The following is a 14,682-nucleotide window of genomic DNA, read 5'->3' as shown; positions in this document are numbered from 1 at the left end:
ATAAGCCCCTAAACCCATTATTTATGAAATGATTCATTATTATTTGGCTGTCGTGGGCTATATAGGCTTGTGGAGGGCAAAGCATTAAAAAAAAAAAAAAAAAAAAAAGGCAAACAGGCACAGCGCAACGGCCTGTAACAACGTGAGGTGGTGTACTGTAGCCCGAGCTATAGCTGAGGTGTTTTAATTTTTTTTTTTTTTTTTTTTTTTTTTGATGGAAGAAACAAAAGCGCAGGTTAAGCTTGTGACCTATTTATATTTCCAACAAAGGTTTTTTTTCTGTCACTAAGCCCATTTATCCAGCATTAAGATAACGAATGATAGCAGAGGGTTGTCTATCTTATTCATTTTTATTTTTTATCTTTAAAAAAAAAAGAGTATATCCATTCCTCCATATCCATTTCTGCGCCTTGAGGCAGGATGTAGCCCACTGATAGGCCTACATAGAAAAAGACGAGGGTGTAATTGCGATAACGACCCCTTAATTGAATGGGGGACATGAGTATTTATCGATCCAGGGGAATAAATAATGAAATAAATAGATAGCTAGATAAATAAATAAATAAATAAATAAACGCGCTGTTGCGTGTCAGTGTTTGTGTTTGGACGGCGGTTCCCTCGGGGTCCAACGCAGGGAGTCGTGGCTGCGGGAGATAAACGCGTATCGGCTCCTGGTCGCATCAGATAAACGAGCTGCGCGCTATCAGAGCGCGTTCAGGCCTGTCTAAATGGTAGCAGGTACATCCTAATAACGGATCTTCCACACAGCTTACAGTCAAATACATTTATGAACTTTGAACAATCACATAAATGTAGTGAAATAGATCTATAGATAGATAGATAGATGGATAGATGGATATATTTCTAATAAGGTAAAGAGCCCCACAATTAGTCACGACCCCTTAAACAGACCTGTTGAAGCTGTTCAGGCAGCAGTCACGACCATCATCCTATACATCCTGTGCTCACACAGCAGCCTGACATAATCCCTTTAAGAGTTTATGGAGGAAGGAAACTGCAGCTGTGCCAAGAGTTTTTTTAAATTTTTTATTATCATCATTATTGGTGAGGAGCACTCAGCAATAATACTTTGGGTCCAAATTAATGATGCAAAATGTGCAATTTAAGTTTTTAAGGTTTTCTTTTTTTTTTTTTTTTACCAGGATTCAGGATTTTTGGGGCCAGTTGGGGAGTAAAAAGTGTCAATATTGTAGAAAATAAAACACATCTTTCTCCAATGATCCCTGAAATGTGGTTATCAAACATTAAGACAAATAAGAGAGGCAGGATATGTGACAGTTTAACAATAAACCTTATTGTCCGACATGATTTTAGTGTCCTGAATCAGTAAACTTAACAGGTAATTTAATCATAATAAATAACCCCGAGCATATTTTTCTGCATTATGTTCTGCAAAAAAGTTTTCATATCGTGTGACATTGGCCAATAAAATCAGACAAACTGACACATCAGTTTAGCTTTTACCGTCAAATCAAGACTAAATAAATAAATATGAGCAGTTCATATCAGTGCAAACCATATTATGAGTCTACATATTGTTCATGCATCTAACTGAATGGATACAGAACAATGTGACACAAATTGTAATCTCCTTGTAGTTCATGTGTTACATTCAGCAATAAAGGTTTGACAAAATAAAAGACTTTTTATTTAGATGCAAACCAGCGTCAATCTCATGAAGCAGTGGGTGATACAGCACAAGTAAAAATGAAATGATCGTGCAGAGCAGCAGGGAAATATGATCCGATGAAGAAAAATAAGAGAGAAAGATAATTAGGTTTTTTTTGTGTGTGTGTTGCAATGCAATAGAGGTCACTTTTAATTTAAAAAAAGGTGAAATAAAAAGCTTTTTGTGCGTGTGCAGGTCGCTCTTCAGTTTGAGGGTCTCGTGGGACAAGATGACATTTGTGGCACATCCTTACACGTGTCAATCATCTGCAATAATCAACGAGATCGAGGGGAACAGATCTGTGCAACATTTAAAACGTATGACAAAATACAGATCCACCCGCTAAGCATTTAGGGTGTTATACTCTCTACTGTGTGCTGCTAACAGCAAAATAAATCACGTTCAGAACAAAAGAGAAGTGCTGTCGTCTTTTTTTCTTTGATTGTCGAATAGCAAAGTTAATATAAACGCAGTTTGCTTTTTAAGACGGAGCTAATTCATGAATGAAATTATCTCTGTTCATCCATTTGTGACCATAAAGAACAAACATACGTAGTCATGCTGGATTTGAATCAGTACCTCTAGTCTTTACCTCGTATTAAAATCAAAATATATACTCTGATATCCAGTTTCTAGCTAGCATAGTCCTCTACTACTGGATATGTTTGGTTTACGATGTGTTATTTGGTTGTTTTTATGATGTGTCAATGAAATCCAAGTCCCTTGCAGTGTCATATTGTTTTGCACTAATAGGAAATTAACCTCTAAACCCTGTTATCCTAAGCAGCCATTTTGATATGTGTTTCACCTGAAATATACACTGAGTATCTCACGTCTACCACAGGTTTCGGTCCATCAGCAGTGTTTTTAAAGTGGCGAGTTACAATCCAGAAATGGGCGCCATGCCATCTACTCCCAGTCAGCGCTGGCTGCGTCGGGCCGGCATGATCCGAAGAGAAGCGGTGCTTTCCCGGGTCATGAGCCGCGTCACCTGGTCCAGACTGAGGCCGGCCACCGCCTCTCCGTTCACCTGTAGGATCTCATCGCCGACGCCGAGCAGACCGATGTAGGGGCCTTCTCCACTACCGTCGCCCACTTTCTCTACATATACACCTGGAGGGAAACAAGAGAACATCATTCGATATTTTTACAGATATTAATTTGAATATGTAACAGAATTTCTGCAAAATCGTCCCTACATTTTCACATTTTGGATGATGTATCTGATTATGTTTGATTGCCTTTGTTAACAGTAAAGCCAAAGGCAGAATTTATATCTGAACAAAGGTATTTTATTTATTTTCTCTTATCTACAGGCTAACTGATAATGGATTTTCAGGGCCGATACCGATATTGGGGAGAAAATAAATTCTGACATTGATATACCTGCCGATATTCTTATATAAACACACATTTTTTTGCAATGATCCCTCAAATGTGGTTACGAAACACTTGTGATAAAGATGTGTACATAATAGAGGCAGGATATTTTGTCCAATATAACATTAAAGCACAAAAATAGTAAACTATTAAACTATCAAACAGTACCAAGATAATTAGGATTAAAAAAGTTACCCGTGTCTGGTCGACCTTTGCCCCTTGAGATGACGAAACCAAAGGGACCATTTGGGGGTCTGGTGAGCTCCAGGAGGAGGGTCCCATCAGAGAAAGCCTGGGTAGCCCGGCCCACCGGACGCACGATTCTGGAGGGAAGTACGTCTTCGACACTCAGAGCCCTGTGTAGCTCGAGCTGAGGGCTTTCAGGGCTGTAACAACAGAAATTCAGCTCTAGTCATAAGTAAACTGATCGAGTAAAATATCTTAGTACATGTTCTCTTCTCTACTTTATTTTTCACACTTACCTGGGTGCCAGACCATACGGTATCTGCACCTCTCCCAGTATCGTTGAACGCTCAGTTCTTCTCTCTAAACTCTGCACAGAGGAAGCTTTGCGCAGTTGGGCCAGTGGCAGCACCTAGTGGCAAATAAATGGCACTGTAACACAGAGTGTTTTTCATCCTGGCAAAATTCACCAGATCAGCCTTTGGAAGTGTAACTTTTTGGCTGCGACACCCCTCCAAAACTAACGAGTGTGTGCTTGGCACCGCTCGCACAATATGCTAATAGAGGCTGTGATTGGCTGGAAAAGAAAGTTGTTTACGTCTGTTTCGTGCGCTCTTGCAGCTGCCAAGAGGACAACAAGGCCGGCTTCCAGAGAAAGTGGAAGGAAACACGGACAACCTGGAATGCATTATTTGTGCTCCCAGTGTCGGGCAGAGAGGTTGGTAATACTTCAAAGCCTCGGTGGGTCCACTGTGGCAAATAAGCAGTGAGAGGCAACTTCAAAGCCGAACTGGAAGTTTAAAGAAATGTAAATAAGATGTTTTCTCCCCACGGCCGACCTATTTGAGGTACAAAATCACATCTATTTGATGTGGAGAAATAAAACAAAAGACAACGACCGAGAACTACTCGCTGCTCTTTCTCACCGTGTGCAGGGTTTGCAGTGAGGGCGTCCTCTGGATGCGGATGGTAGGCTGTGGTCTGCGTGTGGGGCTCGGAGAAGCGGAGCTGACCCGGGGGGCGGTGGGTAAACTGAGCTGCTCCATGCTGCTGGAGCGGCCTCCTTTCACCAGTCGACCAACGCTGTTCAGACCGATGGAGGAAAAGAAGCGACGCAGGAAGAGCTTCGGCCGTCCATCCAGCTTTCTGTAAATGCAAAGCAATTAATGTTTTTCAGCCGAGTCCCCTGGATGAGCTAATGCTGGCACACATGTGATCATGTCATAGGCTTTGTTATATATTAACATTTCTACAATACGTGTCATATCACATTCACGTTACATGTTTATGATCTGATGAGAGGTGAGGGGGATAGTTGTGGAGGTGTCAGAAGTTTGAGTTCTGCTAAGCCAGTGACAGCAGTTCAAGTCTACGTTTCAATACTTGCAAGTGTGAAACGACAGGATATTTTTAAGGAGACCTCGGGACGATTTCAAGTCTTGTTTTTGCCGACAACACTGCTTGTTTTTAAAGAAGTCCGGTGACATCTCCAGCTGTGTTCGTGGTGACCAAAGCAGGTATTTTAAGCTGAAAAATTATCTTTTGCTAACCCTAACCAAGTGGTGCTTGTGCCTAAACCTAACCAGAGCATAAGCACAGTGTTGTAATGACAACATAAAGAAAATGTACCTGAAGAAACATAAAGTAACATAAACTTAAAGAAATGTAAAACTTCAATATATCCATTTACAAAACAATGATAAATGATATAGACTGAAAAAACTGACAATCAACACACCAAGAGCTGGTAAAATGCTTATTTTGCTAATGATTTGATCACTCTGGCCTCAATGAATAGGGCTTTTCATTACCAGAAGAGGGCAGGATTGCCTTGATGATCACAGAATATTTTTAACAATAACATCCTGCAGAGTGTAGGTCAGGGTTTTAATCTCCTAACTGCTACCAGTCTGGCACGCTCAAGTTGCTTTGGGAACAGCGTTGGTGGGGGCGAGGGATTTATTTTCTAAGCCATCATAAGAGCGCTGTTATCTTGGCTTACCTGGACCCGTCAGAGTTTTCCTCCCATATGGCCTCGGCTTTCAAATGTTCTGCTCTCAGCAGCTCAGCCCTGAGGTCCTCTGCCCGGGACATAGCCAGGCCGCGCAGAGCAGGACGACACTCAGAACCAGAACCGAGGTCTCCACTCAGACCTGCTGGTGAAAAGGCTGATGTCAAAGAATCACTTAAAATATTCTCTTCTGTTCTGTGTGATAAGTAATCAAGTGGTGCTTCTGCTGTGGTTTGTTTATATCTTTTATATTATATGTATAACTTATACGTCATGAACAAAAAAAGCAGATTGAAGAAATCAGTTTGGGTTCTGGGAAAATTATGAGAATTTTTCACTATTTCTTGACATTTTATAGAGTAAACATTTAATCAGTAATTTGTGAAAATAACTGAGATTACCACTCACCTGTCCCATCTGGAGTGGCATCCCAGAGTTCAGCAGCTGGCAGGTCAGTGGTGATTCGGGCGGGGGAGTACCTCAGGGTGGAGGGCCTGATACAGGGCACTGGGTTACTTGTTGCAGGGGTCCCTTGGGTTAAAGCTGCTGGAGACTCCCTTCTGGCCTCTGGAGAGTCCAAAAGGACCTGGGATCCTCCCTCACCTCCCTGATTTGACGTCATCTGAAACTGAACTGTGGATTGACCTGCAGCAGAGCGGTTTCTTGAACTTGACTTTAGGGCTGACTTTATAGGCAGCGCTGGGGCAGGTGGTTGTCCACCCGAGGCCTCGAGTAAATGTGGCTCCAGAGCGATGGGGCTACCTGGGGCGAAGGAAACAGCTCTGCTCAAATTGACCCTGTTCCTGGGATTAGAGTTTCGCCGCTGAGCCCAGGATGGACCGTATGGACCATGGCCAGACTCCAGTCGACTCTCTCCTTTCCTGCTCCTTCTCCTGAGTTTCCCAAATCCTGACGACTTCCACCCTGTGCTGCTCTCTTTATTTTCCCCCAGAACATAAGCTCCAGCAAAAGTGACGGTTAGAGGAGCTTTGGGCCGAGTGCTTGCCTCTGGCTTGTTTGGAGGCACCCAGTGAGGAACGGCTTTTCCTCGTGGGTCCTCAGGGTTGCCTGGGTGCTGTGGCTCAGTGCTCTGTAGGTCTGTGGTCGATGAGACAGGCTGAGGTTCCCTGACCACAGAGCCACATGCCTCACATTTCTTCACCAGCACTATTATCTCTTTAATCACTGTTGTGGGCTCACCACTGACAACCACATCTTCTTGCTTCTGTGGTGGCGGCATGGAGACACTTCGATGGCCTCTACTCCTCTCTGAACCACTACTGCTAGAATCTGTATTACTTTCTTTACTCTTTGACTTGGGCATCCCAGACCTGCCTCGCTGTCTCATCCTATCCAAGTACCGGGACTCTGCTTCTTTCTCTGATTCATCCTCAAAGCGTACCCGTGTGGGCGAACAACCATAGCGTTTGGATCGAACACCTTGTTCTCCGGGGGAAGTGTCTTTTTGGTTGGGGACAAGGAGGGGACCAGATACAGTTGGAGCTGTAACATCTTCTTTGGTTTGAACAGCTTTCTGTACTTGCGTTGGATGGGGAGACTCAGCTTGCTGCTTCTTTCTGCAAGAAATAACACAGAAGTGCATATTAAAGACATTTTATTTTGTCTCTAATACCCCCTCCTGACCAAAGCAAAACAAGTGCTGGTTAAAGGCTGGTGCTAGTGCTGTTTCGGAGTTAGTTCAACCTGCAAATCTTTGCTTTTCCCCCGGGGTGGGAGCCACTGTAGAGTCAAATCATTCAGTATCATCATCATTGTATATGTCGCCAATTTCCCAGCATTGCTAGGGACAACTATGGCGGACTACATCGACTCTTTACACGTGTTGCTCCTGGCTTTGTATGTACACTGGCATCCAAACATGACTGGTCCTCAGACCACTGCTGCTGGTGTCCATAGAGAAAATATTTTGTTTATTCTCACGTGGATAAGTCAGAACACTCTGTACACTAGCTCTGTTTTTAAAAATGGCTGGCATGAGCGGTTTTTAGTTGTCCCTTGGTCACGATAACGCTGCACCCAGCCCCTGACGTAAGTGGTTCCTCGTCTTAGCGTAGCAAAGCGTTGGTGCTGATCTGGAATCAGTTTTCCGGGCAGAGAGCCAGTTATTTGGCTCCAGAGTAGGAACTGGCTCTGGACCAGCACCTGAACCGCCTTGGTCACAAAGGGTATAAGAAAGTTAAGGGCCCTCTACACCAAGAATGAGGATTATAACAATAATTATAACGCGTCAAGCATGCGCTGCACACTCCAGCTGTGTCAGCAGCTTCGGAAAATGGATATTGATGACCTGTTACTGCTATACCTAACCGTAACCCTAACCCAGAAACAAACAAAAAAACATAAAGATATGGGTTCACAAGATTTTTCAAAGATGAGAGGAGTTAAGAGTTGATGTCTTTTGAATCTTATGACCATGATCAGCATCAATTATCCTGCTGATTGTCAAAGAGGACGTCAGTAAAGACAAACTTCAGAAAACCCATCAGCACCAAAGACCCTAACATTATTTTATGTAAGCAATTTTATGTGAGCAATATTTAATATATTGTGAATGTGACGCCCTGTGAGTTAATTCATTTGTGAGCTAGTAGCTTCTGAAAGTGAGACAACATGAAACCAAGAATGAGCATGAAAGTGAAACTGAATGTCAGGAATCTCTCAGGAATAGACCAGGTAGATAAAAGCGTTTATTACAATTACGTATGCTGATGGGGGTGTTTCAGATGGCACCCATTTTCATTTTTTGACATAATAAATTGTAATGACACATACAGTACATGTAGTTGCTGCAGGTACGTTTCACAACCCTAACCCTAACAACAGGTTAGCTGTGCATAGTCAATGCTTTCTGCTGATTTCAGGAACAAAATCTGTGACAAATATGACATAAACACCGAATATTTTCTCAACATTGTCAGCTCTGTCTTTGTAATTACAAATCACAGAGAAGGATAGGCAAAACAGAGACAAAGATAAGGGAGACACACGTTTGGGAAATTGAGGGATAAACAGGAAACTAAAAGAAAGAGGTAGCTGGAGCACCAACGCAATTTGCAGAAAAGGTATTAACTTCACACCACTGAGTCATACCCATGCACGCCTATGCAAAACTGGCACAAGTGGAGCAGTCGCAGCCTCTAATATCTAACTTGTGAAGATGTCATAGCCCTCAGAAGTAGCTGTAGCCAACTTACACGGTTGATCTCTGATCAGAGTGGGAGCGTCTGCTGGGGCGATCGCCTTTAACGTGATTGGAGCGAGCCTTGAGTCGTGCTCGCTCCAGGAGAAGCTTGGCTTGCTCGTGTCGTGGGCTCAGCGGAAGCTCGTCAGTGATTACAAGAAGTGACCTGATGTTCGAGAAAAAGAGAAAATAAAGTCATTTTTGAGATGAAAACGGGGAAGGGAATGGACAGAATTCAGAAGACTAGGCCGTATCTGATTGAGTGAAATGTAATATTCAATGAAGTCTATAAATGTGCAAAGATTATTGCGTGTTGTGACATATCCAGCAACATCATATTCCCCACAGAATGACTTAACATAGAGTGAATCAAGCTGCGTCTTCCTAAGCCGCCTTATGTAATATCAGATAGATAGACTGGGGTGTGGCAGTGGTAGTGAGCGGCAGAGAGAAACGTCACCCATCCATCCATCTATCCTCACGCCCAGCAGCTAAGCTGCTCTGCATTGTGCTTCATCGTCTGTACTCGTCTTTATCCCCTGGCCCAGTGATAAAGATAGCATGATACACCAGCCATGTGGATTATCCTTGTAATGGACTGAGAGTGATTCATTCTCTCCTGTGTATCAAGAGGAAAACATATTATGTTTCAATAGATTACAGTTTGTCATGTCAGTGTTTGACAAACAACACATAATTAGCAGCCGGTTGCCCGTATCCAGCTGTTTTATCCTGCATGTTTATGATGATGATTCAATGCTATGTAACTAAATACTTGTAGTCCAACACATCCTGGAGGCAAATATTGTATTTTTTACTCCAATACATTTGTCTGACAGCTATTAATAACTAGTTACACTTCCTGTTCAGTAAAAAAACATATATTTCCAAATTTTGATTTTAAATTTGAATGTTTCCGATACGTTTAAAGATCAACTGTTAATTTTCATGGGCTGAGAAAAATGAAAATCCCTTGTATCAGCGCTACAAACATAATGTGATGATGTTATAGAACAGGATGCGTTGCTGTAGATTAAACTACCCAGCAGTACATAAAGTACTTAAAATCAGCTCAAACATCTACAGCAGTAAAATGCAACATACACATTAATGCGGCAGTAATATTAATCCAAAAAACATCTTATATAAGAGTAAAATTATGGCGGGGACAGTCGTCTGCACAGTGAGTACTTTCTGATAGTTTGTAGTTAACAAACTTTCTTCAGTAAGGTTTCGTATGAAGGACTTTTACTTGTCATGGATTATTTTCACGGTGTGGTACTTTTACTTCTGAATAGTAGTCTAAATATTTCTCCCTCCACCACTCCAAAATATAAAGTGTTGGGTATACAGACATGAATATAACAGCCGATATTCTTGTATAGACAGAATATATAGTTTTTTTGCAGTGATCCCTCAAATGTGGTGGTCAAACAAGATAAATGCAGGATATTTTGCAGTTTAACTTAAACTTAACTGGGAGTTAATAACTGTAAATTACGTAAGTATCTTTTTCTGCATTATGTTCTGTTCGGTTGGGCTCTTGTCAGTATTTCACGATCCGCGGATGAGATTCAACAATGAACTATCTTTCTACAGAGAGTCACATGTCGTTCCTTTAAAATACGACTGCTTTAAAAATGGTCTAAAGTCCGTCTGGAGTCTCAGCTCCAACTTTTTATCCCTATTGTTAAATATCACATTTTGTGACATCTCTTCAGCTTAATTCAGAATTCATTAATATTCAGCATCTTATACGTATGTTCCCTTATGAATACATCCTATTTCATGCCTGCATCACCTCTAGAAAATGATTAAACCCTGTTTGTTTTGCTTGTTCAGGGTTCGGCAGCTTGCGGGAAAAACAGAATAGCCTCTGAATTCCCACGTGTGCGGCTGTAAGACTGGAATTTATGAGAGGTGAGGATATAAATAGAGCATAGGAGTTGTATGTCGCCGCCCCTGCCGAGCGCTTAAAGAAGGATTGCATTGCTCACCTCAGATAGGGTTCAAGTTCCTGAGCGAGAATGGCTGAGTCTGAGCTGTCCGACGCGCCGTGAGCACCTGCGACTGGCGTAAAAAAACAGGAAAAGTACAAATTTCAGCACACATGATACGAATAAAACTCTTGTGTAAAAGCTTTAAAAAGTACTGTAAGCTAATCTAGTGTATAATTCATATTTTATTCTTTATTAAAGGCTCATTTCTTATTCAACGTGCAACAAAGCTGCCAAGAGAGCCGTCAGCCAGAATTACAAGGACATGCGGGTATTAAAATAATTGGGTCTATGTATGATCATAAGGATTTTCATAAAGCTTTATACCATTAGATTCAGTGACAGTGTAATAGGTTATCCACGCTGATCCTTAATGTCAGTCCAAAAAAAAAAAAAACACAGGTTATGCAACTACTGAGAGTCAGATAAAGGCTGATTTTCCAGAGACAAGAGGGAGAAAATCACCTGATAATAATGGATTATCCCACATGTCTTGCAATACTTACTGCACTCATATTGACACATGCACAGAGGAGACGTACACAGCGTTGTTCTCTATAGTATGGGGAAAATACTTAATCTGTCACCGCAAATGCATATGAAAAACATCCATTAGCACACAGACAGAGATACAAAAGCAGGGACACTTCCCCCCACCGCTCTGACTGCTAATAATAGCAACACCCGCATGCACATCTGCACATCTGACATCTGTTCAAAACAGGGGGAATCAGCCAGGTTACATTTTGTATTTCTAGTTAACGTAACAGGGAGACAGATAAAGCCTTTGTTTGAGGAACTGTGAATGGTTTTGCGGAAGCTGGACGACAGCCAAAATATTAAATATATCATTATAAAAAGCTTTATAATGTTTAATTACCATTTCTGAGGCACAGATGTGAGTTTTCTGTTGCCTGAAGTTAACAAATGCCTGTTTTTGTTTGTGTTTTTTGGACTCACACAACAGAATGTAACAGAGCAGAGTCAGATTAACGTCACAGCCGGTGTCTTTACAAACACTTTGTCCTTCGATGTAACACAATCCTTTCATCAGCAAACTAAAAATACACCACCTCAAGACCAAGAGGAGGGAACGCATGTTCTGAATTGTTTCTGGACTCTCAGCACGACTATCTTGACTTAATGAGTAATGAAAAAGTGAGGTGGTCGGGGCGGATGGAGGGCATCTACAAAGTCCAGGACTTTCGAACCAGGATCCAGGATTCACTTCCGGTCTGTGGTTGGGTTTAGGCGACAAAAGCACTTTGGTCAGCTGGATTTGCGAGATCACGCTACTACGTCTAGCCAGGCTGCAAGCGTGTGCCGAAACACACTGTAGTTGAAGCGATCAGTGTCCCTTGAGCAACAACTGGCGGCTTTAGAGACAACCAGCGAGAAACACGACAATGGCGGCTCCTCAAGGGGTTAGCTAGCTGCTATAGCAGAACTAAAGAGTATATATCATTGAAAGAAGAGCAAAGAACAGCACTGAAGGCTTTTAACAACGGATTTTTTCGCTCTTCACTCGACTGGCTTCGGGAAGATTTTGATTCATAGACGGATGGTCCAATCATTTATGAAGGTCTTCTCTTTTCCAAATAGTTTCTAAGAAAAACTTTCCCAGGTGGATGTTGTGCCTCAGGTTTGCACTTTGGTTGAGGTTAGGAAAAGATAAAGTTTGTGCTGACGTTTGTATCCTACAAACTAACTTGTGACTCGAAGTGATCTCTCAAACACTTGAGTCAAGCTTCTACCCATCACCCTCAAGAGACCTACCTTTACAATCCACCCTGTACGTTGTGTCTTCATGACAGCCAGCACTTTCTTCTCCACTCTGCTCTTGCTCCTCCCTGCAGTTCTGTTGTCTTTCCCTTAACTTGGCGTAAGCCCTCTGCTTCACCTTCAGTTTCTCGTCGGCAGACGCTGCCCCGCTTTGTGAAGACACGCTCTCCCAACTGTCCGAACTGCACATCCCTTTGCCGTCCGTCTCCTTCTGCTCGCACCTTTCCAAGAAGGACTCCACACTGTCCGAGTACTTGAATTCGGAGGATTCATCAGACTCATCCACTGCAGTTCCCGCATCGCTCCTGGTGCCCGTTTCGGCTGGTCTGGGCTTCCTCTGAGGCCTCGCCAGCGCTTCTGTTCGAGTGTGGTCCTTCAGAGGTACGGTGGAGGGGATGTTGTTGGGGCCGACGCCATTAAGAAGCAATGTCTCGGGGCGTGCCACCCTCCAGAAGCCCTTGGGTGGTGCCCAGCGTCTAGTTGACGTGGAGGAGGAGTTGGAGGATGTTGCAGCAGCAGAGGTGGAAGCAGGAGATGAGGAGGAGAGCACAGGTAGAGGAGGAGGATGAGGAAAAGGAGGGGATGGGTCATCCTTACTGCTGCTCGAGTTATCAGACAGAAGACTCTCCAGACTGGTGCCCTCCCCGAGCCCGCAAGGTTGACCATAATTTATCTCTGAACTCTCCCCCTCAGTTTCCTCTACCTCCTGGAGCACCTGCTCTCCTTTAGCGTCAGCCGGAGGACTGTGGATCTCCAACCTAACTTGCACCTCCACCTCCTCCTCTTCATCACTGCTGCTCAAGACCCTCGCGGCACCCGATCGCCAGGAGGAAGAAGGCAGAGACACCTGACCCTTTCCTCTGGGCCGCTGTCTGAGGAAGACTTCGGATGAAATCCCAGCCGGACCGCTCACCAGAACCTCCGCGTCCAACCTTTCTTTCTCTCGGTCTCTCCCTCTCGTCCTCCTCTGCGTCAGGGACTTCACCTTCGTCTGGAGCGAGTGCACCGCCGAGCTCTGAGGAGGAGGAAGCTGGGTGCTCAGAGAGGGTGCAGGGAGAACGGGCTGGACAGGACCGGTGATGAGGCCCCAGTTGATGGGGAGGACGGCGGGTACAGGGGAACTGGATTGTGCTTGGTTATTATCAACCACCTTCTCTTCCTCCATTGGCTGGTCATGCACAGAAAAGTCCAGACAGATCCTGAAGATAATAATACAGAAGTTATTTATCTTTTACCACGTCTCTTACAACTGTTCTACATTTCTATTACCGGGCTACTTTTTTATCTGATCTGCCTGGTGAGGAGATATGTAATGTGGATTCAGTCACGTTGCCTTATCCACTGATTACTTTGCAGCGCACAGGATAATCCGTCAGAATGAGAATAAGCAACTGCTGCCTGCAACTGAGCCCCATGCACGAATAAACAATATTATAAAACGTTTTGTTCACCAGATATACCAAATGAAAATAAAACTTTCACTGTGAATCAGTCATCTGTGCAATAAGAGAGCAGAGAAATGTAATTATTAAGCCTCAAGACATTGAAAAATATTAAAATCTTGTCACATAATGCAGATAATTTGCAGAATATCTTGCAAAAAAGGGCAGTTTGAGGAAAATAAAATGAAAGTATGCTTCACAACATCCACTTGAGATCCAGATTTAGTTACATAAACAGGCAAAGACACACAGTGAGTAACGTACCTGGATATTTAGTGAAGATTGTCCTTTAAAGCACAACTCCAGCGGTGCTCATCGTGAGAAAGTTACCATGCAATCAGGCGCAATAGTTCCCATTAATGCGCAAAGCTGCACGAAAACGTGCAGATGTTGCAGCAGCGCGCATCCTCCAGTCGGTCACGTAAAAAAGCAAAGAAAACGGAGCAACTTTCCCTCCTTTGATCAGCGAACAACAACACCACACACAACAACAACGAGCAGGAGACCAGATGACATCTCTCAGTGTCAGCTCCGGATCCTTGTGCCACTTGTCTACTCGGCTCCCTGTCCAGGCAGCGTCAGGCGATCCAGCGGCCTCTCAATCATGATTGGTCCGGTAATCCCTTCAGAAATCAGTGGGATTAGACAAAAATGGAATACAAAAAAAAAAAAAAGAAAAAAAAATGCCTGCTTTAATTTTTGTCCTTGCCTCGAGAACCCGTCACCGACTGGAGCTCCTCTGTTGCGTAAGTCCACCAGACTGCCCTCCTCCTGCACACAGGAGTCTAACGAGCCAATGAAAAACAGACGCAAATTAAACTAAACATGGTTTAATGAAGGCGGCAGCCCCGAGCTCGTGCCGTGCATGAGACACCCCGATGATCCCAGAATAAGGAGGGTATGTTTTTGAAAGGATAGATGGCAAAATCTCTTTGCATCGTGAAAACAACTGTCGTCTTATTTGTCAATACAGCTGATCCCTCCCTCTGTGTCAA

The 14,682-nt window shown here is 43.4% G+C and overlaps 1 protein-coding gene across 2 annotated transcripts; it reads right to left on the bottom strand.

The window, feature by feature from the left end:
- Positions 1-943: 943 nt before the first annotated feature.
- LOC311267216 (uncharacterized protein) lies at positions 944-14,662 on the bottom strand. 2 transcript variants are annotated; one of them, XM_084370128.1, is made up of 10 exons: positions 13,952-14,662; positions 12,240-13,444; positions 10,464-10,536; positions 8,480-8,632; positions 5,673-6,841; positions 5,256-5,409; positions 4,180-4,399; positions 3,553-3,665; positions 3,266-3,456; positions 944-2,803 (listed from the first exon to the last, which is right to left on the bottom strand). In XM_084370128.1, exons 2-10 carry the CDS (start codon positions 13,408-13,410, stop codon positions 2,610-2,612), a joined length of 3,438 nt encoding a protein of 1,145 aa, XP_084226254.1. In that variant the 5' UTR covers positions 13,411-13,444; positions 13,952-14,662; the 3' UTR covers positions 944-2,609. The 2 variants fall into 2 exon arrangements, with proteins under 2 accessions (XP_084226254.1, XP_084226255.1); XM_084370129.1 differs by having other exon boundaries at positions 5,256-5,406.
- Positions 14,663-14,682: the final 20 nt, after the last annotated feature.

This window comes from Pagrus pagrus (genome assembly GCF_965226575.1).
Source record: "Pagrus pagrus genome assembly, chromosome: 12".
NCBI classification, from domain to species: domain Eukaryota; kingdom Metazoa; phylum Chordata; class Actinopteri; order Spariformes; family Sparidae; genus Pagrus; species Pagrus pagrus.
This window is presented reverse-complemented; position numbering and strand designations above follow the sequence as displayed.

Coding starts and splice junctions, on each gene's coding strand:
- LOC311267216 (XM_084370128.1), bottom strand. CDS start 13,410: ATGGAGGAAGAGAAGGTGGTTGATAATAACCAAGCACAATCCAGTTCC. Junction 10,537..12,239: donor GTACAGGGTGGATTGTAAAG/GTAGGTCTCTTG, acceptor TTTTTACGCCAG/TCGCAGGTGCTCACGGCGCG. Junction 4,400..5,255: donor GAAAACTCTGACGGGTCCAG/GTAAGCCAAGAT, acceptor TTGCATTTACAG/AAAGCTGGATGGACGGCCGA.